The sequence below is a fragment of the Phyllobates terribilis genome, unplaced genomic scaffold (genome assembly GCF_046119375.1).
Source record: "Phyllobates terribilis strain yellow unplaced genomic scaffold, ASM4611937v1 Scaffold_2__4_contigs__length_985480577, whole genome shotgun sequence".
NCBI classification, from domain to species: domain Eukaryota; kingdom Metazoa; phylum Chordata; class Amphibia; order Anura; family Dendrobatidae; genus Phyllobates; species Phyllobates terribilis.
The window spans coordinates 130,043,950-130,068,688 of NW_027362762.1; the positions used below are offsets into that span (position 1 = coordinate 130,043,950).

At 44.1% G+C, this 24,739-nt stretch overlaps 2 protein-coding genes across 5 annotated transcripts in view; one reads left to right on the plus strand and one right to left on the minus strand.

Moving 5' to 3' along the window:
- LOC141196950 (fibrinogen-like protein 1) overlaps nt 1-15,571 on the plus strand; it is a 32,052-nt gene extending 16,481 nt beyond the window's left edge. For both annotated transcript variants that reach the window (XM_073662613.1, XM_073662612.1), the window contains 2 exons: nt 563-753; nt 13,379-15,571. In XM_073662613.1, the coding sequence (XP_073518714.1) occupies nt 563-753; nt 13,379-13,559 (372 nt within the window). In that variant the 3' untranslated portion in view covers nt 13,560-15,571. The remainder of the gene's footprint in view (nt 1-562; nt 754-13,378) is intronic.
- The window catches only part of THSD1 (thrombospondin type 1 domain containing 1), a 33,363-nt gene continuing 23,753 nt past the window's right edge, over nt 15,130-24,739 (minus strand). The window contains exons 3-5 of one of the 3 annotated variants that reach the window (XM_073662611.1): nt 20,840-21,805; nt 20,348-20,506; nt 15,130-18,113 (exon numbers count right to left, since the gene is read on the minus strand). In XM_073662611.1, the coding sequence (XP_073518712.1) occupies nt 16,759-18,113; nt 20,348-20,506; nt 20,840-21,805 (2,480 nt within the window). In that variant the 3' untranslated portion in view covers nt 15,130-16,758. Of the gene's footprint in view, nt 18,117-20,347; nt 20,507-20,839; nt 21,806-24,739 lie in introns of all 3 variants that reach the window. The other 2 variants (XM_073662610.1, XM_073662609.1) reach the window with 2 other exon arrangements.

Below are 24,739 nucleotides of genomic sequence, written 5' to 3' on the forward strand. Positions count from 1 at the left end.
GCCGTCTGTATTTAACATTATAATGTATAAGAGAAACTTTGTAATCTAGTTATTTATCCATCCGTGAAAATCATTGATGAGACACTGATGGCAAAAACGGACACATAGACCATAACCTGATGACTCACTGATCCAAAACACTGATGGCACCGGTACCATTTTTTCACGCACGTGTTGTGTGAATGGGGCCTAAAGAAACTTTTAACAGTGAATGATCAGTGCATGAGAAAAAAATGACTGATATATGGGAGAAAGAAGCATATTTCTGTAATGAAAAATAATACAAAGTTTCTTCACTTGATTGATGATCTGAGCCGCAGTACCCAAGAATGGCCACTACACAGATACGGCGCTGTGGTATTCCAGCTCCATATATTGTGTGCTTACGGTGACTTTGGGACCTGCTAATGTCTAATTGGTGGAGGTCCGGGTTTCAGATTTTTATGATCAGATATTGATGACTTATCCTAGGATAGGTGATAATTATCATAAAACCCCTTTGAATTAACCATGGTTAGTATATGACACCATGCTAAATACATGCTCCACACTATTATTACAGGACAAGTACAAGCTGTGGTTGGGGTTCTACTCTGGCAATGCTGGAGATGCCCTGGATGGAGGAAGTAACTTTGCAGAACAGTGGTCCGCCTCGCTCAAAGGCATGCCCTTCAGCACCGTGGACAATGATAATGACAGATATACCAAGGGCAACTGTGCAAAAGAAAATAAATGTGGCTGGTGGTTTAACAGGTAAATATGGTTTCATGGATATTACATAAAAACAGTATACAAAACATAAAGAAAAGTTAAAGAAAAATTTGTGCTAATTTGTTAGTTGCATGCTGTGCAGTCATTGAGTTAGGAGGGAATGCATGGAGATTTCAGCTCAGAAGGTAGCAAGATTGTGAAAGCATCCAGGGGTGAATCAAGTTTTCTTGCTGCCGGAGATGGAAAGTGAAGTAGGACCTGGAAGCCGTGTGCTCACATTGCCTCCTGAATGATGCGGTTTTGTATTTATGTAATATAATTACAAAAGGTTATGGGTTGTGTCTGGATTTGAAATTCAGTTTCCAAAGATCATATTGAAGATTTCTGTACTAATACAACCTCTAGCAAAAATTATGGAATCACCGGGCTCAGAGGATGTTCATGCAGTTGTTTCATGTTGTTGAAAAAAGCAGATCAGACATGGCACAAAACTAAAGTCATTTCAAATGGAAACTTTAGGGCTTTAAGAAACACTAAAAGAAATCAAGATAAAAAATGTGGTACTCAGCAAGGGTAATTTTTTTCAGACCAAGCAGAGCTAAAAAATTATGGAATCACTCAATTCTGAGGAAAAAATTATGGAATCTGTAGCGTCGGCGTCCCTGCCCTCTGCTAGGCAGGGACGCTGTTCCCCTCACCTCTCTGCTCCGAGCCCGGCGTCCTCCTCCCGCTCTGCTGGCAGCGCGCGCTCCTTCCCGGCCACTGTGCTTAGGGCGCGCGCGCGCTTCCTCCCTCTTAAAGGGGCCGCGCGCGCCGTCCTAAGGAGTCCCCAGCCAATGGCCAGAGGACTTCACCATATATAAGGCACCTCCTCCAAAATGGAGGTGCCCGAGCAATGTTGTTGCACAGTTCACTACTCTGCTTCAGCCCTCAGGTCCCGTTGCCAGTTACCTGCCTGATTCCTGCCAGAGTCCTGCCAGTTTGCTGTCTGTTTCCTGCCTGATATTCCTGCTACCTGCCTGCTAGCCTGAGGTCCGACATTCTGCCTTACTACTCCTGTCAGTCTGTCTAAGGACCAGCTTGCCCGCTCACCTGGGAGCGCACATCAACTACCTGCCTGCTTGCCTGAGGTCCGACGGTCTGCCTTCCAACTCTTGTCAGTCTGTCTATGGACCAGCTTGCCCGCTCACCTGGGAGCGCACATCTGCTACCTGCCTGCTAGCCTACCTGGAGGCTCTGCCGTCACGTGCTGTGACCACCTGCCTGTCCAGTGACTCCTGCCCGCTCACCTGGGAGCGCTCATCTGCTGCCTGTCTGCTAGCCTACCTGGAGGCTCTGCCGTCACGTGCTGTGACCACCCGCCTGTCCAGAGACTTCTGCCCGCTCACCTGGGAGCGCTCATCTGCCGCCTGTCTGTTGGTCTTCCTGGAGGCTCCGCCGTCACATGCTGTGACCACCCGTTTATCCAGAGACTCTCGCCTGCTCACCTGGGAGCTCACGTCTACCATCAGCCGCCACAGGTCGTACCAACCCTTCATCCAGAGACTGCCCCGGTCACTTGCCGTGATCTCCTGCCCGTTCATCCAGAGACTGCCCCGGTCACTTGCCGTGACCTCCTGCCCGTTCATCCAGAGACTGCCCCGGTCACTTGCCGTGACCTCCTGCCCGTTCATCCAGAGACTGCCCCGGTCACTTGCCGTGACCTCCTGCCTGTTCATCCAGAGACTGCCCCGGTCACTTGCCGTGACCTCCTGTCCGTTCATTCAGAGACTGTCCCAGTCACCTGCTGTGACTGCCTGCCCGTCTACCCTGGTCGCCACCCGCTCCCTTACAAGGACCGCCCCCTTGTATAGTAGCTCAGAGGTTCCGCCTCCCAGACCCGTTACAGTTTGCTCGGGCCATGGAACCCGGTGGCACCCAAGCTCCCTCGCTCTCGGACCTCTGCCATGAACTGTCCCGTCAGAGGTCCCAACAGGAGTCCATCCTGGGTCACCTGCGGAATGTCAATTCTCGCCTGGACACTCTGACTGCTCCACCAGCAACCACCGCCAGTGCCCTGACTCGCAACCCGGCAGCTCCGCTGCCCACCAATACCATGGTATCCTACCCCGGACCCCAGCTTTCTGCACCTCCTCGCTTCGGAGGCGACTCCGCCCAGGCTCGGGGCTTCATAAATCAGTGCACCCTGCACTTTGAACTCCTGTCCCACCAGTTTAACTCCGACCGGGCCAAAATTGCCTTCATCATGTCCCATCTCACCGGGGAGGCCCTGGCCTGGCTAAATCCTCTATGGGAGAGAGGAGACCCCCTGGTGTCCGACTTGCCTGCCTTTCTCATGGCTTTCCGGAAAATCTTCGACGAACCCGGACGGAAGACCTCATCCGCATCATCTCTGCTACGCCTCCGTCAGGGAAGTCTCACCGTGGGCCAATATGCCATACGGTTCCGTACCCTTGCCTTGGAGCTGGCCTGGGATAACGGCGCTCTGGTATCCATCTTCTGGGAGGGTCTGTCCGGCCGTATTAAAGATGAACTTGCCGGTCGGGACATTCCTACCACTCTCGATGACCTAATAACTCTTGCCACCCGGATTGATCTACGGTTCCAGGAGCGTGCCAAAGAGGTCACCCGTGAGAGGAGGTTTCCACGTCTAGCTCCTACTTTTCAGAAATCCGTCTCTCCCCAGGTACACTCTTCTGAGCCTATGCAGGTCGACCAGACCAAGATGGTCAAAACCCGTCAGGACTTACGCCGTGCCGAAGGGAGCTGCTTCTACTGTGGCAGTAAGGAGCACCGGATCCGTACCTGCCCGGAGAGGTCGGGAAACGCCTGTGTCTAGGTTCGCTCAGAGAGGTCAACCTAGACAAGAATAAATCCTCTCCATCTCTGCTACTGTCAGTCTCTATTATCTGCGGGGAGAATCGTTATTTCGAACTAGCCCAACTTGACTCTGGAGCGGCCGGGAATCTTATCTCACAGTCCCTGGTAGAAAAATACCGCATTCCCACCAAACCTCTGGTTGTACCATTATCTGTCGCTGCTGTGGATGGGGGCCTCTTACCACGTCCCATTCAACTCATCACCAAATCCGTAACTCTGCAGGTGGGAATGCTGCATTCTGAGAGCATCTCTTTTCATGTTCTGCCTGGACTCTCTCACGCCCTCTTACTAGGTCTACCTTGGCTCCAGAGACATGCACCCGTGCTTGACTGGCAGACCGGAGAAGTCCTTCGCTGGGGACAGGACTGTCATAAGACTTGTTTGGTTCCTGTTCATCCCGTCCGTCCTTCTCCTACCCCAACTAATCTACCTGGACTTCCGATTCCCTATTGGTCATTTGCTGATGTCTTAAAAGAGGCAGAGACATTACCCCCTCATAGACCATACGACTGTCCTATCGACCTGTTACCCGGTACTACTCCTCCCCGTGGGCGTATTTACCCATTGTCCGCTGCTGAGACCCGGTCGATGTCCGAATATATTGAGGAGAATTTGGCCAGGGGATTCATCCGGAAATCTACCTCCCCGGCGGGAGCAGGCTTCTTCTTCGTAAAAAAGAAGGACGGCTCTCTCCGTCCCTGTATAGACTATAGAGGCCTTAACCAGATCACGGTGAAGAATAAGTACCCCCTTCCGCTCATTCCAGAATTATTTGATCGCCTGAGGGGGGCTAGAGTCTTCACCAAACTGGACCTCCGTGGGGCGTACAACCTGGTCCGTATCCGTCAAGGGGATGAATGGAAGACTGCATTCAACACCCGGGACGGCCACTATGAATATCTGGTAATGCCCTTTGGTCTCTGTAACGCTCCTGCCGTCTTTCAAGAGTTGGTCAATGACATCTTCCGGGACCTTCTCTACTCCTGCGTTGTGGTGTACCTGGACGACATCTTGGTCTTCTCTCCGGATCTCCAGACTCACCGGAGGGACGTTCGTCAGGTCCTGCTCAGGCTCAGGCAGAACCACCTCTTCGCTAAATATGAGAAGTGCCTCTTTGAGCAGACCTCGCTTCCATTTTTGGGCTACATTATTTCTCAGACCGGCCTACGAATGGATCCAGAGAAACTGTCTGCCATCGAGAAATGGCCCCGACCGGAGGGGTTGAAGGCCATTCAGCGGTTCCTGGGCTTCGCCAACTACTACCGCCTCTTCATACCGCACTTCTCTTCCCGGACTGCCCCAATTTCCGCGCTCACCCGTAAGGGTACTAATCCCAAAGAGTGGCCGCCCGAAGCAGAGGAGGCCTTTCTTTCCTTAAAACAGGCCTTCTCTTCCGCCCCGGGGCTGCATCGTCCGGACGGCAACAAGCAGTTCTTTCTGGAGGTTGACGCCTCCTCCTCTGGAGCCGGAGCTGTACTTACTCAAAAATCTTCTTCCGGGAGGATGGTAACTTGCGGCTTCTTCTCCAAACTCTTCTCCTCTTCTGAGCGCAATTATTCCATAGGAGACCGAGAGTTATTGGCCATCAAGCTGGCATTGGAGGAGTGGCGTTACCCACTCGAGGGGGCTCTTCATCCGGTAATAATTTACACTGACCACAAGAACTTGGCTTATCTCCAGCATGCCCAGAGACTTAATCCGCGCCAAGCCCGGTGGTCCTTGTTTTTTGCTCGCTTTGATTTTGTTCTACATTTTCGCCCGGCTGACAAGAACATCAAAGCAGACGCCTTGTCCCGATCCTTTCTGGTATCTGATCTCGAGGAAGAACCTAAACATATCATCGATCCCGCCAGAGTAATGCAGGTGGCTCCCGTGAGTCTAAATCGTCTCCCTCCCGGTAAGACGTTCGTATCGGTACCTGATCGGGAGAAGATCCTACACTGGGGTCATTCGTCTAAACTAGCTGGCCACGCCGGTCAGAAAAAGACCCTACAGCTTATTTCCCGGCACTACTGGTGGCCTAACCTGCGCAAGGATGTAATAGACTTTGTTTCTGCCTGTGTGTCCTGTGCCCGCAACAAAGTTCCGAGACACCTGCCAGCTGGTCGCCTTCTTCCTCTGCCAGTACCTGCTGCCCCCTGGCAGCATATAGCGATGGACTTCATAACTGATCTTCCCGTCTCTGCCGGTTGTATGGTCATTTGGGTGGTCGCTGACCGCTTTTCCAAGATGGCTCACTTCATTCCCCTGCCAGGCCTCCCGTCTGCACCCGAGCTGGCTAAAGACTTTATCCGCCACATCTTCCGTCTTCATGGCCTGCCCCGTCACATCGTGTCGGATCGTGGGGTACAGTTCACTTCTCGTTTCTGGAGAGCCACTTGTAAATTGCTAGACGTCACCCTGGACTTCTCCTCCGCTTACCATCCACAGTCTAATGGTCAAGTGGAGCGGATCAATCAGATCCTGACCTGTTACCTCCGGCACTTCGTTAATGCCCACCATTCTGACTGGGTGGATCTCCTGCCATGGGCCGAATTCTCGTACAACAATCACGAGAGCGAATCTTCCTCCAAATCCCCGTTTTTTGTAGTCTTCGGTCAGCATCCTCGGATCCCATTTCCCGTCTCCACCTCGGTGGACAATCCGGCTGCGGAATCTCTTGTTAACAAATTTTCCTCCACATGGGAAAGTACCCGGTCCGCACTCCTTCTGTCATCCGAGCGTATGAAAAGACATGCCGACAAAAAACGTCTGGATCCTCCTCAATTCCGTCCAGGGGATAAGGTCTGGCTCTCGTCCAAGTATGTCCGGCTCAAGATTCCTTCCTATAAGTTAGGGCCTCGGTTCATCGGTCCTCTGGAGGTCATCAGTCAGATCAACCCGGTGGCCTATAAATTGAAACTCCCGGCCAACTTACGGATCCCTAACTCCTTCCATGTATCTCTCCTCAAACCTGTGGTACTTAACTCTTTTTCCAAGTCTACAGGTACGCCTCCTGCTCCGGTTTCTGCTGAGGACGAGTTTGAGGTAGAGAACATTCTGGCCACCAAAAGGGTAAGAGGAAAGACCTTTTTTCTAGTAGATTGGAAGGGGTTTGGTCCTGAGGAGAGAACGTGGGAGCCCCGGGAGAACATCCATGCCCCTCTCATTCTAGCTAAATTTCTGTCTGGCCTAAAAAAGGGGGGGCCTAAAGGGGGGGGTACTGTAGCGTCGGCGTCCCTGCCCTCTGCTAGGCAGGGACGCTGTTCCCCTCACCTCTCTGCTCCGAGCCCGGCGTCCTCCTCCCGCTCTGCTGGCAGCGCGCGCTCCTTCCCGGCCACTGTGCTTAGGGCGCGCGCGCTTCCTCCCTCTTAAAGGGTCCGCGCGCGCCGTCCTAAGGAGTCCCCGGCCAATGGCCAGAGGACTTCACCATATATAAGGCACCTCCTCCAAAATGGAGGTGCCCGAGCAATGTTGTTGCACAGTTCACTACTCTGCTTCAGCCCTCAGGTCCCGTTGCCAGTTACCTGCCTGATTCCTGCCAGAGTCCTGCCAGTTTGCTGTCTGTTTCCTGCCTGATATTCCTGCTACCTGCCTGCTAGCCTGAGGTCCGACGGTCTGCCTTACTACTCCTGTCAGTCTGTCTAAGGACCAGCTTGCCCGCTCACCTGGGAGCGCACATCAACTACCTGCCTGCTTGCCTGAGGTCCGACGGTCTGCCTTCCAACTCTTGTCAGTCTGTCTATGGACCAGCTTGCCCGCTCACCTGGGAGCGCACATCTGCTACCTGCCTGCTAGCCTACCTGGAGGCTCTGCCGTCACGTGCTGTGACCACCTGCCTGTCCAGTGACTCCTGCCCGCTCACCTGGGAGCGCTCATCTGCTGCCTGTCTGCTAGCCTACCTGGAGGCTCTGCCGTCACGTGCTGTGACCACCCGCCTGTCCAGAGACTTCTGCCCGCTCACCTGGGAGCGCTCATCTGCCGCCTGTCTGTTGGTCTTCCTGGAGGCTCCGCCGTCACATGCTGTGACCACCCGTTTATCCAGAGACTCTCGCCTGCTCACCTGGGAGCTCACATCTACCATCAGCCGCCACAGGTCGTACCAACCCTTCATCCAGAGACTGCCCCGGTCACTTGCCGTGACCTCCTGCCCGTTCATCCAGAGACTGCCCCGGTCACTTGCCGTGACCTCCTGCCCGTTCATCCAGAGACTGCCCCGGTCACTTGCCGTGACCTCCTGCCCGTTCATCCAGAGACTGCCCCGGTCACTTGCCGTGACCTCCTGCCCGTTCATCCAGAGACTGCCCCGGTCACTTGCCGTGACCTCCTGTCCGTTCATTTAGAGACTGTCCCAGTCACCTGCTGTGACTGCCTGCCCGTCTACCCTGGTCGCCACCCGCTCCCTTACAAGGACCGCCCCCTTGTATAGTAGCTCAGAGGTTCCGCCTCCCAGACCCGTTACAGAATCACCCTGTAAATTTTCATTTCCAAAACTAACACCTGCATCAAATTAGATCTGCTCGTTAGTCTGCATCTAAAAAGGAGTGATCACACCTTGGAGAGCTGTTGCATCAAGTGGACTGACATGAATCATGGCTCCAACATGAGAGATGTCAATTGCAACAAAGGAGAGGATTATCAAACTCTTAAAAGAAGGTAAATCATCACGCAATGTTGCAAAAGATGTTGGTTGTTCACAGTCAGCTGTGTCTAAAATCTGGACCAGATACAAACAACATGGGAAGGTTGTTAAAGGCAAACATACTGGTAGACCAAGGAAGACATCAAAGCGTCAAGAAACTTAAAGCAATTTGTCTCCAAAACAGGAAATGCACAACAAAACAAATGAGGAACGAATGGGAGGAAACTGGAGTCAATGTCTGTGTCTGAACTGTAAGAAACCGCCTAAAGGAAATGGGATTTACATACAGAAAAGCTAAACAAAAGCCATCATTAACACCTAAACAGAAAAATACAAGTTACAATGGGCTAAGGAAAAGCAATCGTGGACTGTGGATGACTGGATGAAAGTCATATTCAGTGATTAATCGCTAATCTGCATTGGGCAAGGTGATGATACTGAAACTTTTGTTTGGTGCCGTTCCAATGAGATTGATAAAGATGATTGCATGAAGAGAACAGGCAAATTTCCACAGTCATTGATGATATGGGGCTGCATGTCAGGTAAAGGCACTGGGGAGTGTTAGAACTCTCCTGTTAGGTTTTTTCTAGTTTGCTGGTCACATGACCTTTTTTGCCTATTTAATCCTGCTCCGCCCTCCTGGCCTTGCTGGACTTCATTGTAATTTCTACTCTTAAGTTAGCTTGGTGCTTAGCTACCTTTCTCAGACAGTTTAGCTAGGTCTTCGGACCTTTATGTTCTATGTTGTGTGTTTGTCTTTTACTGCTACAATTTCTGTTAGGAGGTGTCCAACTTTATCCCAGTCCCTAGTTCTTGTAGGGATCCCTCCCTTGCATCTATAGGTCTTCGTACAGACTAGCCAAGGACTTTAGCGGGTCTGATCGCAGGATCAGGTTCCCCGTTACATCGTAGGGATCTAGCTTAGTTCTATTGTAGGGACAGATCTCCTTTCTATCCTTAGTGCTTGTAGCAGATCATAACAGGGAGATGGCTGTCATTACATCTTCAATAAATACCCAAGTTTACATTGATATTTTGGACAGTTTTCTTATCCCATCAATTGACAGGATGTTTGGGGATGATGACATCATTTTTCAAGATGATAATGCATCCTGCCATAGAGCAAAAACTGTGAAAACATTCCTTGAAAGAAGACACATAAGATCAATGTCATGGCCTGCAAATAGTCCGGATCTCAATCCAATTGAAAATCTTTGGTAGAAGTTGAAGAAAATGGTCCATGACAAGGCTCCAACCTGCAAAGCTGATCTGGCAACAGCAATCAGAGAAAGTTGGAGCTAGATTGATGAAGAGTACCGTTTGTCACTCATTAAGTCCATGCCTCAGAGATTGCAAGCTGTTATTAAAGCCAGAGGTGGTGCAACAAAATACTAGTGATGTATTGGAGTGTTCTTTTGTGTTTGTTTTTCATGATTCCATAATTTTTTTCCTCAGAATTGAGTAATTCCATAATTATTTCCCTCTGCTTGGTCTGAAAAAATTTACCCTTACTGAGTCCCACATTTTTTATCTTGATTTCTTTTAGTGTTTCTTAAAGCCCTAAAGTTGCCATTTGAAATGACTTTAGTTTTGTGCCATGTCTATGATCTGCTTTTTTTCAACAACATTAAACAACTGAATGAACATCCTCCGAGCCCGGTGATTTCATAATTTTTGCCAGTGGTTGTAGATCTGGGATTTTAACTGTTGTAAGGCTATGTTCACACGAAACACTTTTGCTGAAAGAATTTACAGACTGCAGATTTCAAAAATTTCTTAAACTCAGTGAGGAAACAAACAAGTGTGTGCTTAAGATTTTTGAAATCTCATAACTTTTGCTGGTACTGTAAAAAGCCTATGGTTAATACTTAAATACACTGTAAAAGGGGTTTCATACAAAGATATGCTGGAAAATCTCAGTTTGTTTCCAAGTTGGGTTTTGAATGGGTTGTCCAGGTTTAATTTTTTTTATTCCAACAGCTTGTCCTGTGCAAAAATAATAAAATCATCCTTACATACCTCCTTGCCACTCAAACACTACCTCTCTACTACATGCTGCAGTGATGACATCATGACTATAGCATGTGACCACTGTAGCCAATCACCTGAGCCCAGTGATTGACTGCAGTGGTCATGTGCTCTAGTTGTGATGTCACTGCTGCAGCAATGTCAACAAAGGCCAGGGACAAGAGCGGAGACAGAGACAGCAGAATATAAGGCTGATTTTGTTATTTTTACACTTAACAAGCCTTTGAAATAAATAAAACCTAAATGTGGACCACCCCTTTAATATAAACGTAACTAAATGGTAACATTTTTAAACATCAGACCCTGTTATTTTATGGTTTTCATAGGTGAATTGTATTGAACAGATTTTAATGCTGTTTGTATATTAAAGCCCAAGAGAAATGAATAATGTCAGATCTGATCAAAGCCAAACAGTCATAAATCTGAATGCCTCCAACCACACCCCAACTTACATAAGAGAAAAAATATTGGCTGACATTTTTGGTTCTCAATGGGTCAAGAAAACCCTTAAATATACTGATCCTAACATAGGGAAGAGTGACCGTATGCCTCATAACCTTTGGGTCCAGAAATGCAGCTATAATATCCAACAGCAAATTCCACCTCTGGTCTTCAGGAGCGTGGAGTCGTGGAGCCTACAGCTCTGTGGTTACCAAACAGAAGGCTAAAACAATTATGATTATGATGGATTCCTTAATCAGTAATTGTAATGGGAAACAGTGAAGCTTTCTATAACAGAAGGTTTCATTGCTGACAAGATCATATTCACATAATGATCGGCAGGATCTCCTGACCTATACAACATATCCAACTGTGCAGGTATGCATTGGGGTTATAGTTGAACAAAAAGATTTGTGCTGCTGTGGTCCCACATCCAGTCCGATCCTCAGTGGCAGTCGTACCTGGGCTGTCTTCACTTCGTCTTCGGCCAGGCATCCTGGGCGCCCATAGCATTTAGTATTCTCTACACACCGTGATGATGTAGTGAGGCCTACTAGGACCTAATCGAGGATACAAAAGTGAAGACTGTCCTGGTCCAGCTTTCATGGAGGATCAGTTTTGATGTCAGAGCTCGACAGCGCATATCTTTTTATTTGACTTGAATTAGATTACTAATAAGCTCCACTTGTTTTAACTTTTTAGAGTAGCTTGCCATATACACAGTACCTTGAGAAAGTATTCCACATTATTTCGCATTACACCCTCAAACTTAAATGTATTTTATTGGGATCTTATGTGATATACCAACACAAAGTAGCAAGTATTTGTGAAGTGTAAAGGAAATTAAACATTATTTCTAAATAGTTAAAAAATAAAAATCTAAAAACTGTGACGTGCACTGGTATTCAGCCCCTTGAGTCAATACTTTGTAGGACCACCTTTTGCTGCCATTAGGCTGTGTTCACACGATGCGTATTTCATGCGTTTCCGCGGCGTTTTTGCAGTTGCGTAAACGCCGCGGAAACGCATGAAAAACGCATGGTAGAAGGGAAGCAATGTTCCCCAATGGAAATCCGCATGTGCTGTGCCCATGATGCGGATTTTTCCGCAGCGTTAACGCTGCGGTCAAAAATCCGCAGCATGTCAATTAATTTTGCGGAAACGCGGCGATTTCGCCGCCATTGACTTGCATTAGAACGCGCCAATTCCGCAAGACAGCATTTGTACTTGCGTAATTGGTGCGTTCTAATGTGCGGATGGTACCCGGGTGTGGAGGAGAGGAGAGTCTCATCCACACCCAGGTACCATTAAAAAAGCTGTAAAAAGAAGAATAAAATAAAAAATAAATGTATTCTTACCTTCTGTCGGCCCGCGCAGCGCTCCCGCTTGGTTCCCGGCACTTTGCAGTGAGTTGTAGGACCTGCGGTGACGTCAGAGTCATGTGACGGGTCACGTGACGCTGACGTCGGCAGGTCTTTCAATTCAAAGTTGCCGGCAGCCGGGAGAACGGAGTGAGCAGGACAGCGCGGGCCATCGGAGGTAAGTATATACACTCTCTCGGGTCACACTGTATAAATCCATGCTGTTTGCATGGATTTATATAGTGTGACCTAGTTATCAAGCACTTTCCAGGTGATGCTAACATCGCCTGGAAAGCGCTTGTCAATCTGCATGCGGAAACGCATGTGAATCTGCATGTGGATCCGCATGTATTCTGCAGGAAAAACGCATGCACAATCTGCATGCGTTTTTTCTGCCAGGGAGATGCAGAAATGATGCAGAAATTTTCTGCTTCATTTCTGCATCGTGTGCACATAGCCTTACTGCTATAAGTCTTTTTGGGTTTGTCTCTACCAGCTTTGCACATCTAGAGGCTGATATTTTCACCCGCTCTTCTTTGCACACTCGCTGTAGCTCAGTGAGATTGGATGGAGGCGTCTGTGAACAGCAATTTCCAAGTCTTGCCACAGATTCTCAATGGGATTTAGGTCTGGACTGTATCTGATCCATTCACACACATGAATATGCTTTGATCTAAACAATCGATTGTAGCTCTGGCAGGATTTTTAGGGTTGGTATCCTGCTTGAAGGTGGACCTACTTCCCAGTCCCAAGTCTTTTGTAGCCTCCAGGATTGCCCTGTACTTATATCTCCATCCATCTTCTCATCAACTCCGACCAGCTTCCCTGTCCCTGCTGAAGAAAAGCATCCCCACAGCATGATACTGCCACCACTGTGTTTGACGGTGGGGAAGGTGTTTTCCGAGCGATGTGCAGTGTTAGTTTTCCACCATAAATAGCGTTTTGCATTTAGCGCAAAAAGTTCTACTTTGGTCTCATCTGACAGAGCACCTTCTTCCACATGTAATGTAGGGGACACAGCTAGAATGTGAAAGAAGGTGCTCTGGCCAGATGAGACCAAAGTAGAGCTTTTTGGGCCATATGCAACACAATTTACTTTTTCAAGGCACTGTGTATATATACGTGTCATAGACGAGTCACTCTAGAATAAGAAGCTCATGAATATGAGCAGAAAGCAAAAACTGTATGCAAGTTAGTGAATAGCTGACATTTCCTAAATCTAGACACGTGATTTGAAAAATTTCTAAAACTGAAGTGAATTGATCACAGATGTTATAAGCACATAACTACATTACTGTACAATAATCATACTTTTCTTTGTTTTTTCTTCTCATAGGTGTCATACAGCAAACTTAAACGGATTGTATTATAAACATGGGAATTATACGGGGCAGTATGACAATGGCATTGTGTGGTCCACCTGGCATGGGCTATGGTACTCTCTAAAATTCACGACTATGAAGATCAGACGTCCATCTTTTCTCAATGCTGGAAGTGGAGATGGAATGAATGTGTGAACTTGTCAGTGACATTTAACAGAATGTACAAAACAAAAAAACCTAAGGAAATGTCTGCCTGTCACTCCAAAATTTATATTTATACATAAGAGATGTATTCTAAAAAGCAATGTAATTCAAGTTTAAACTGATTGAAGCGGATGACTTCAGTTTTTAAAGAGCTGTCACTTGCCAGGAATAAGTAATTGTTTTATTTGGTCTAAATGTTGCTGTTCTCCTGAATTTGGTGTTGCTGTTCTATTTTTGTTCCTGTGCCTCTCCGTCTCTGGGAAATGGACCCCTCTTTTTTTATATGTAAATCTAGTCTTGTTAGCCAAGGAGGCGTGGTCATTTTGAAGATGTTTATAGAAGAGAGTTAAGGAAGCCACCACCTTGGCTAACAAGACTAGATTTATATACAGGAAAGTGAGAGGACCATAACTCAGGAACGGAACAAAGAAAAATAATCCAAGAACACCAGTTTCAGGAGAATAGCGGCATTTATAACAGGTAAAAAAATACATATTAATTTCAAGTGACTGGTTCTTTTTAAAATGGTTGTATGAGGTCAGGAAAAAAATGTCTTTTTCCCCATGAAATGCTGATCCATTTCTGAAAGAAAACAGACATTTTGTCATAATCTTATACAACCTCCTTGAAAGGTGACTACTAGCTTCCAAATACTGGGAGTTACTTCCATTAAATTAGAGGATGGTCCTAGATAATCCTACAGCCTCCCATATTTGGAAGTTATCACCTATTCACAGCCAAACTGGGGACAAAAGCACCCCAAACTGATGATCATGGGGGGGGGGGGGGTCAGCTCAGATCCCCACTGATCTAGAAGTTAGCACCTATTCTGTGGCTAGATGATAACTTCTCATTACCAATATACCGCTTTAAAGGAAATCTGTCAGCAGTTCTTTGCTGCTCCATTTGAGTGTAGCATGACGTAGGGACAGAGACTCTGACTCCAGCAATGTATCACTTACTGGGATGCTTGCTTTAGTTTTGATAAAATTGCTGTTTTATTTGCTGCAGATCTAGCAGTTATCTGAATGCTGAGCTCTGTATAACACCGCCCACACCACTGATTGGCAACTTTTGTGTACACTGTGCATGGGCAGAAAGCTGCCAATCAGTGGTGGGAGTGTGAATATAGAAAGCTCTGAATATGGAGGATTAAATGGCAGCAGGTTTACTAGTCCTCTAGTGATAATCTCCTGCTTATAAAACAGTGATTTTATAAAATGTACACTAAGCAGCCCAGTAAGTGACATCACTGGAGTCAAGGTCTCTGTCTCTACATAATGCTTCACTCATATTAGGTGGCAAAAACCTGGTGGCAAGATTTCGTTTAACTCCATAGCTTCAGAGATATACTAAATGCACCACTATAGTCACATTGTAAGAAATTGAAAAAGATCTACATTAATGTCATTGATAAAAGGTCTATGTTTAGATATCACCAATTATGGAATACTGGAAGCTTATATAGTACACATGGATGAGAAGGAGATGAGCAGGAACATTTAGTCCAAAATAAGGGAACGTATATGCAAGACTTACATTTGATGCACTAAAAATGGGTTAATAATAAAAATGACTATAACAATAACTATACCTTTGATAAATAAATAATCAGAACCAAGACATTTTTTGAAAAATACATGAAAAATGTTCCATTACATGTCATTTGCTATATAGGTTCTGTTTAAAGAGATGGAATACTTTTAATACTGAGTTTATTAAAGAGGAACTCCCCATTTAGGATATACATATATTAAGCCAGTGGAGGGTCCAGCACATCCATGTATTTCAATTATTTCAAAGAAAAGGAATCCGGCACTCCAAAAATATCGCCAGTCATCAGGGCTACTACCCATTATCTGCAAGCGCTTTTCTTCATGTTATATCCTCTTTATTACTGTGGCAATCTGTCTGATGAAGGTCTGAGGTATAAGACATCAGACCTATAAAAACATCACTTTTTTGTTTGGATTGCACTACAATAAATCATAATTCTGTGTTCATTTTGGACTGCCGGATTTCTTGCTTTTGCATTATTTATGGAGTGGTTTCCTATCTAAGCACCCAATTACACCGAGCGAAGTATATCCCAATTGTGTCTTTCAATTATTTCAATGTGAAGTGTGTTATTCTTCATTTGTACATCAGTGGTGTTCAGGGTAAATGAACTCTTGTAACCTAGCTGGCCACAGATTAAAGTAGACTGCTGAGGACCCCAGCAAAATAGCGTTATATGCCAAAGTGGACCAGCCCTTTTAGAGTGGTTTTAGTTATTTTGTTAAGTACATTTAGGTTTTCTTTACTACTTTTAAATTACTTTTTGTATATCTCCCTCCATAATGGCTTAAATTTTTGTGGTATAGGTCAAATAGGAGTATGTGGGACAGCCCTTTAAATTTTGTCATGGTGCTATAGACTTGGAGTGGCTTCCTGATGTAAAAAAGCCCCCACAAAAAATACAAGAACTTACTGCTGTAATAACAGCATTACATTTAATTCTTTATTACGATCAAAAATCTAAAAAATACTGTATAAACAAAATTATTCTACAATATTGTCTATTTTCCCTCCTCCTTCTGCAAATCTGAAATCAGAACTGTGCCTGACTATAAGGGTACCAATTTCTCCCCATCCGATGAAAACAGTCAGATTATTCTGATTAGAGATTGATTAGAGTTTGATAAAAGTTTGATTAGAGTGGCATAATTTTTTTGAGGACGTGGAGAGAAAAAAATAAGTTTCTCCACCTCTCCATTCAGTCAGTCCGTGAAAATTGGACTGCATCCGGATGTCATCCGAGTGCGGTCAGATTTTGTTCACGGACCCATAAACTTGCATTGCCGATTTTGATCCGACACTTGGACATGACTTCGATTTTTTTCTGCTCACCACGCAGTCCGAGGAAAAAATCGGACATGTGCACAGCCCGATAAAATATCATAGGTACGAGTGCTATCCGCGAAAACCAGGATAGCAATCGCCCGAGAAAATTGGTAGCGTGCACTGTTTATTTTGGGAATATGCAGAAAATCCTGTAGAACGACAAATATTATGGCCAACTTTTCTACGTTTAATGTTCTGTTAACACAATGATGGGAAGTCACGACAGTACAATGTGACCAATAACAACCCAGTCTGTCAATGTGCAAAATGTACAAAGAAATGAAATGTCTATTCCATGGTTTCACAATCAGAGGACCAGTCTTTCAATGCTTAGAGTACTTGTCTCATCCTCTTCGTTAGAGGCAAAATATCCAGGTAAGTCGAGCATCTGTTGCTCAGCTTCTGTTAGTCTAAATGTTGAATTATCATAGAAGGAATAGTCAGTACCCCATGGAAAACTCTGACATTTCTCTCTCCGGTAGTGTGTCGGACTATGAACATGGCTCCGTTGGTAGTTCTCTTTAGCGGAAGGAGAGACATCCTGACCCCGGTTCCAGGACTTCTCCACTGGTGAAGGACCTTTTCGTATTCGGTTTTGATCTGACCTCTCTGGCTTTGATTTACCGGCAGTGTACCTGCTAGATACTAAATCAGGTTTACTCTCTTCTGGCCGCAGATATTGACTTTTTGGCGACTGCGCAGCAGCATCAAGAGGGAAAGAGATGCCTCTTGTAAGATTTTCTGGGCTTCTCTCGAGTCTTGTTGGTTTATACTTAAGTCTGTCAACTGTGGAATATTCCCACACCTTGCTCCTTGAATTATACACCATGGTTTGCCTCGGAGATAGGGATGTCAGACTTCTTTCTCTATAGGGTTTAATGTGTTTGGTTTCATGAAAACTACAAGTTCTTCGGAAGTTATTTTTTTGATAACCTCGGTCATGTCTTCCTTTAGCGTCACTGTTTCTAAGATGGGATATTTTAGGTAGTGTTTGACTTGGGCCATGTGTTGCTGGAAAGAGAGACCTTGGGCTATGTCTCTCACTGGCATTTCGGATATGGTTGTTCTTTGCTTCTAAGAATGGAGACTGTATTCTAAACTTATTTGCTGCCATTTCTTCTAAGTTTTCAGGGACCAAGGGAGGAGCCAGTGAAACATCTACTGCAGTATCTGCCATTGGGTTCTGAGAGACATGATACACTTTAGTGGCTTCCGTGAGACCTTTTTGCTTCATCTCTTTCAGCTGTTGTTGGGCCAGACGATAACCAAAGATGGGTGGTATTAATTTTTGACTGTTTGCTTGTGTACAGTCATTCTCTGCCATTTTCTCATCCTCAGTCCCACGTGTGCTTTGCCTGTAGTTTAATGGTATATGGACTTCTTCATCCATACTTTCCTGTTGACCATCTCCTGCATCTGAGAAGCTTTCCCTCACTTGGTAGATATTTTCTTCATCAGAATTTTTACGAAAGTTGGCTGAATGAGAAGAGCTGTGTCTGGCAGCCGTACTGCACTTGCCCACCTTAGTGAACCTCCTCCAGACTGTGATGACAATGGTGATGAAGATGATAAAGAGACAGAGAGAAATACCAGTGATAGTAACTGTATTGCTTGTTTTGGGATCGTCCTTTGTATTTGTTGTAGATTTGCTTGAAGGTTTTACTGCTGTACCAGAAGGAAGAAAAGATAACATATAAGTCTGGAGACACCATGCAGAATATGGTATATCGCAAAATAGCACATTTCATTAACAAACATTGAATACATAACTAAAATATGTCCGAGCAAGTCATTTTTTATATGTGTTACTAACTTTAGCATACTTATTTGATACACAATGAATTTAACTTTACTTTTTATCCTTCAACAATTCACTCCATGGTGGATCTATGGCATTTTAAAATAGATCATTTTAAAATGTTCTTTATGCACATCTACAGCAAAATTTATGTAAAGGTACCACCATTTTCAGCAACAGTTGTACCATCTTGCCACTATTAGGACAAGTACTCCCATTTGCAATAGTACAAAAAAGTTAAAAATCAGAAGGGAGGACAACAGTGGATTTCCAGATGAGTTTTCCCTAGAATAGAATATAATATAAAATAATATAATACAATCTGCAGTGCTCAGCATAAATGAGTATAACCCAACAGATTTGTCAGAACACTTTTAGTATACTACAAAATACTTCCACAAATGAGGGCCTTTGTGTGCAAGCAAGATTTATTATTTTGTACACCCAAACCTGGTGCCTTCACTGATTATCAGGCCTGTTACGGGATCATGAGTGCATCATGCCAAAACAATGAGGTCGATCCGGGCCTACAAATCATAAGAGGAGCCAGAGATGGTGACAGCTAGGAGGAGGTTTGCAAAGCTTTGGCCCAGAGGAACAAAATCTACTGACTTGGAGCTGGCCCAGATTCCTGTGAATCTTTTTGCTTAATCCTAATAAGCACATCTCCATGTAGACCAACTTTTCCTGAGACAATACTGGTCCAAGTGAAGCCAAAGTTGTCAATCAATGAAGTAGGGAAAAAGTTGGAAGATAGTCAAAATCTAGTCAGAAGCGCCTAAAACAAGCAACATACAGCAAAAACAAAAGCCAAAATTGATACATAGGCACACAAATGGGTGCTTTAGTATACAAAATATATACCACCTATCATGCCACACTATAGCACTATGTGTCTGGTAAGTGAACCCTTTGCGTCACGAAGTTAATGTTGATGATTATGGCTTACAGCCAATGAAAACACAAAAGTCATTATCTCAGTAAATTAGAAGAATTAACAAAAAACACCTGCAAAGGCTTCCAATGCGTTTAAAAAGGTCCCTTAGTCTGTTTCAGTATGCTCTACAATCATGGGGAAGACTGCTGACTTGACAGATGTCCAGAAGGCAGTCATTGACACACTCCACAATGAGGATAAGCCACAAAAGGTCATTGCTAAAGAAGCTGGCTGTTCACAGAGTGCTGTATCCAATCATATTAATGGAAGGTTTAGTGGAAGGAAAAAGTGTGGTAGAAAAAAGGTGCACAAGCAACCGGGATAACTGCAGCCTTGAAAGGATTGTTAAGAAAAGGCCATTCAAAAATTTGGGGAGATTCACAAGGAGTGGACTGCTGCTGGAGTCATTGCTTCAAGAGCCACCACACACAGACGTATCCAGGATATGGGCTACAAGTGTCGCATTCCTTGTGTCAAGCCACTCATGACCAATAGACAATGCCAGAAGTTTAAGCCATAGAGAATCTATGGGGTATTGTCAAGAGGAAGATGAGAGACACTAAACCCAACAATGCAGATGAGCTGAAGGCTGCTATCAAAGCAACCTGGGCTTCCATAACACCTCAGCAGTGCCACAGGCTGATCGCCTCCATGCCACAATGCCGCATTGATGCAGTAATTGATACAAAAGGAGCCCTGATCAAGTATTGAGTGCATTTACTGAACATACATTTCAGTAAGCCAACATTTCGGATTTTAAAAACATTTTTCAAGCTGTTGATATAAAGTATTCTAATTTAATGAGATAATGACTTTTGTGTTTTCATTGGCTGTAAGCCATAATCATCAACACTAACATAAATAAACACTTGAAATAGATCACTCTGTTTGTAATGACTCTATATACTATATGAGTTTCACTTTTTGTATTGAAGAACTGAAATAAATTAAGTTTTTGATATTTTAATTTAGTGAGAAGCACTTGTATATTGGTGGTTCATATATTTGCTATTTTTTTTCTAGAAAGCTGGAAGACCAGATTGACTGAGGGGTGGTGATTCAAACCTTCATCCACGCTAGAAAGCAGGAGATTTCAGGCGCTTGCGTGTCCCACCCACCACCTGCGTAAAATAATAATATAGCAGAGAGCAGCTGACATACACAAGCAGTCCTCTAGAGAGCAGAGGGATGTCTCCTTTGTGTTCCCATTGCATTGAGCATGTACAGGTGATGATGAAAGGCAACTTCTGTACCGTTCTCTGTGGCCATCACCACAAGTGACACTGCAGGAGCTCCATGGCTGCCACAGACTCCACGTTTCTGACGAAGAAAAAACAATATTGAATTAAAGCCAATCAAGATCCTAATATTTAGTAATAAATAATACATGAATGCAAAACTTGTACATACAACTTAATCAGGGATCCTCTAAACCAGTTATCTGTAAGTTAACATTAAGGTGAAAACTATAGTAAAAGTCATATAATAACTGCAGAAACTAAGTAGAGACTTGCAGAACCATCAAAAATGGATGATTTTAGATCATGTCTTCATTTTATGCCAATTTTTCCTCCTGGGAATTTTTCTTACAGGAAAACAAATGTAGCTCCCAAAACACTTAAATCTTTGCACACCAACAATACATTTACTAACCTATTTCTCTCCGAATCTCCACGCATTGCTTGGCTCGTGGCACCGAATAGCTCAAACTTCCATCAGAAGACACCAAAAACTCAAAGCAGTATTTATTTTTCCCAATCTCAAACAAGGTGCAGTTGAAGTGGGAGCTCTTCTCTCCTTTTTGTACAGCACTTTCAGCTAATATAGTGACACCTTCACCCGGGATCCTGGGCGATTCTTTATATACAATTAGTTTCCCTTCAGCATAATTACATGGAGGGGCTATAATGGAAATAGCCATAGAGGTATCACATTTTTTTTCCATCATGGTAACTAGTTTATACTTAAAGGTCTTGACAAGGTCGACAGGTCCCATATAAGCAATGACTGACTCGGAAAGCATGGTTTTAAGGGACACTGTAATGAAAGCTTCAGGTCGTACAGATGCACATTCAAACTCTACCCACTGAGAGGAGGACAATAGGACCTCCTTGTATGTCTTGTACAACATGAATCTGTCAGCACTTGGTTCCTCTATCTCCTGAAAGCTGTGGGTGTGCTCAACCTCCAGGAGAAGTATGGGTTCTCGATGGGGAAATCCAGAGCATAACTGTTCATTGGTGAAGACACCAATCTGGAATGATCTCAGTGTATCTTTCGTCGTCCTGTTCAAATCAATATGAAAAATTGGCCAGGTGACATTTAGGAGGCTGCTCATAAAAGTAATGGAGCTATCATTTTCTGCCTCCAGGTTCATTTGAAACTGATAGAGTCCAGCTGAAATGAAATGGATACACTCAAATTCCAGGTCACCCTGTGACTGATTTGCAGGAAACTCTTTACTCGTAATTATTTGGTTGCTCTTTACATCCAGGAGATTTACTGAAACATTTGTTAAGCTGTAATTGCCTTGTATGTTGAAGTCCACATAGACAGGAGATCTACTTAAGGCAGTGTGGTGAGATTGTTTCAGGAAAAGATAGCCAGACTCACTGAAAACTGAACAAAAAAGAAAATAATTATTAGCAAAAGCCAGATGACTAAGGCTAGATTCACACATTTGTATTTTATGTTCCGTGTACAAACCACAATTCCTGTCCCAGTGGCTGGATCTGATCCAACAAACTCATGTATGACTATGAACCAATTAGTTCAGGTTTTTAGATCAAAGGTCAGGACGGTAATTGTGGTCCATAAAATATGGACATGTGAATCTAGTCCAAAACATCTCCTGTGGTATTGTAATAAAGAAGATGAGATTAAAAGCTAGAAATCATCCTCATGACTATGGGACAAAAGTAATGGCCACCAATGATGCCTTCGTAGCTTGTTACTAAGGATGCCAACATAACTTAAATAAATGTCAGCCAAATGCCCAGTTGGTTGGTTTTTCTTGTCACAAATGCACCCTTGGTGTGGTTCATGTGTTTTTAAAGGAGAGAGAGGAATAAGCCCATTGCCAGACTCTGGTGGGAGCTTATTTATCTCTCCGAAAAACAAAAGTATCATATGTAATCAGTGTGGAAGAATAATCAGGAGGCTACCATTCACATGTGATAATTGGTTGGTCCTGCTGACTTTTTGTATGTGGCAGAACAAAGACAGAACTTTATACTTATCTACAACCAGAATCAAGCTGCAAACATGTAGTATTGGATTTTAATAACCATAATCTTCCATTTACCCCCAAAATAAAATTTTTGCCAACATCACAGTTTTGGAGAATGAGATTTCATTACCGCAGTACAGCTGAAACATGACACAAATAATGCCCACCTTCAGAGATACATCGTAGGGATATCAGATTAATTTATGCATGCTGCGGCTTTTAGTTTAGTTCATGATGATGGTTATATTATTATTTTCACAGAAATCTGTGGATGATGTGGTTATGGGAATGCTGTGACTATCACTGTTTTGGGGAACACTAACTCTGATAGCTGTGGCTTGGCAATGGCTCTTTATAGAACACCACTGGGTCCAGACCCTGTGAAACAATTATATGCCACAAAATTCAAGCTGAAGACTACATTTTGAAAAACCTTAGATACTCAGTTATTTAATTTATCTCCTCTATATACAGTTAGGTCCATATATATTTGGACAGAGATAACATTTTTCTAATTTTGGTTCTAGACATTACCACAATGAATTTTAAACAAAACAATTCAGATGCAGTTGAAGTTCAGACTTTCAGCTTTCATTTGAGGGTATCCACATTAAAATTGGATGAAGGGTTTAGGAGTTTCAGCTCCTTAACCACTTCGCACCAGAGCCTGTTTTTGCCTTCGTGACCGGGCCAATTTTTTCAATTCTGACCACTGTCAATTTATGAAGTAATTACTCTGGAACACTTCAATGGATTCCCCTGATTCTGAGACTGTTTTTTCGTGACATATTGTACTTCATGATTGTGGTAACATTTCTTCGATATAACTTACGTTTATTTGTGAAAAAAATGGAAATTTGGCGAAAATTTTGAAAATTTTGCAATTTTCTAACTTTGAATTTTCATGCCCTTAAATCAGAGAGACGTGTCACACAAAATCGTTAATAAATAACATTTCCCACATGTCTACTTTACATCAGCACAATTTTGGAACCAAAATTTTTTTTTGTTAGGGAGCTATAAGGGTTAAAAGTTGACCAGCGATTTCTCATTTTTCCAACAAAATTTACAAAAACATTTTTTTAGGGACCACATCATATTTGAAGTCACTTTGAGGGATCTTTATGACAGAAAATACCAAAAAGTGACACCATTCTAAAAACTGCACCCCTCAAGGTGCTCAAAACCACATTCAAGAACTTTATTAACCCTTCAGGTGCTTCACAGGAATTTTTGGAATGTGGAAGAAAAAAATTAACATTTAACTTTTTTCACAAAAATGTTACTTTAGACCCAATTTTTTCTATTTTCACAGGGGTAACAGGAAAAAATGGACCCCAAATTTTTTTGTGCAATTTCTCTTGAGCGTGCTGATACCCCATATGTGAGGGAAAACCACTGTTTGGGCGCACTGCAGGGTTCGGAAGGGAAGGAGCGCCATTAGACTTTTTGAATATAAAATTTGTCTGAATAATTAGCAGACGCCATGTTGCATTTGGAGAGCTCCTGAAGTGCCTAAACAGTGGAAACCCCCCACAAGTGACACCATTTTGGAAACTAGACCCCTTAGGGAACTTATCTAGATGTGTGGTGAGCACCTTGAACCCCAAGGTGCTTCACAGAAGTTTATAATATTGAGCTGTAAAAATAAAATTTTCACATTTTTCCCACAAAAACGTTTTTCATCCCTTAATTTTGCATTATCATAAGGGTAATAGGAAAAATTGCACCATGAAATTTGTTGTGCAATTTCTCCTGAACACGCTGATACCCCATATGTGGAGGCAAACCACTGTTTGGGCGCACGGCAGGGTTTGAAAGGGAAGGAGCGCCATTTGACTTTTTGAATGTAAAATTTGTTTGAATAATTAGCGGACGCCATGTTGCATTTGGGGAGCCCCTGATGTACCTAAACAGTGGAAACCCCCCACAAGTGACACCATTTTGGAAACTAGACCCCTTAGGGAACTTATCTAGATGTGTGGTGAGCACCTTGAACCCCAAGGTGCTTCACAGAAGATTATAATATTGAGCTGTAAAAATAAAATGTTCTAATTTTTCCCACAAAACCGTTTTTCATCCCTTAATTTTGCATTATCATAAGGGTAATAGGATAAATTGCACCATGAAATTTGTTGTGCAATTTCTCCTGAGTACGCTGATACCCCATATGTGGGGGAAAACCACTGCTTTGGTGTACGGCAGGGTTCGGAAGAGAAAGGAGCGCTATGTTGGCTGGGATAGGTGGCAGACACCATGTCACATTTGAAGAGTCGCTGACATGCCGAAACAGCAGAAACCCCCACAAGTGACCCCATTTTGTA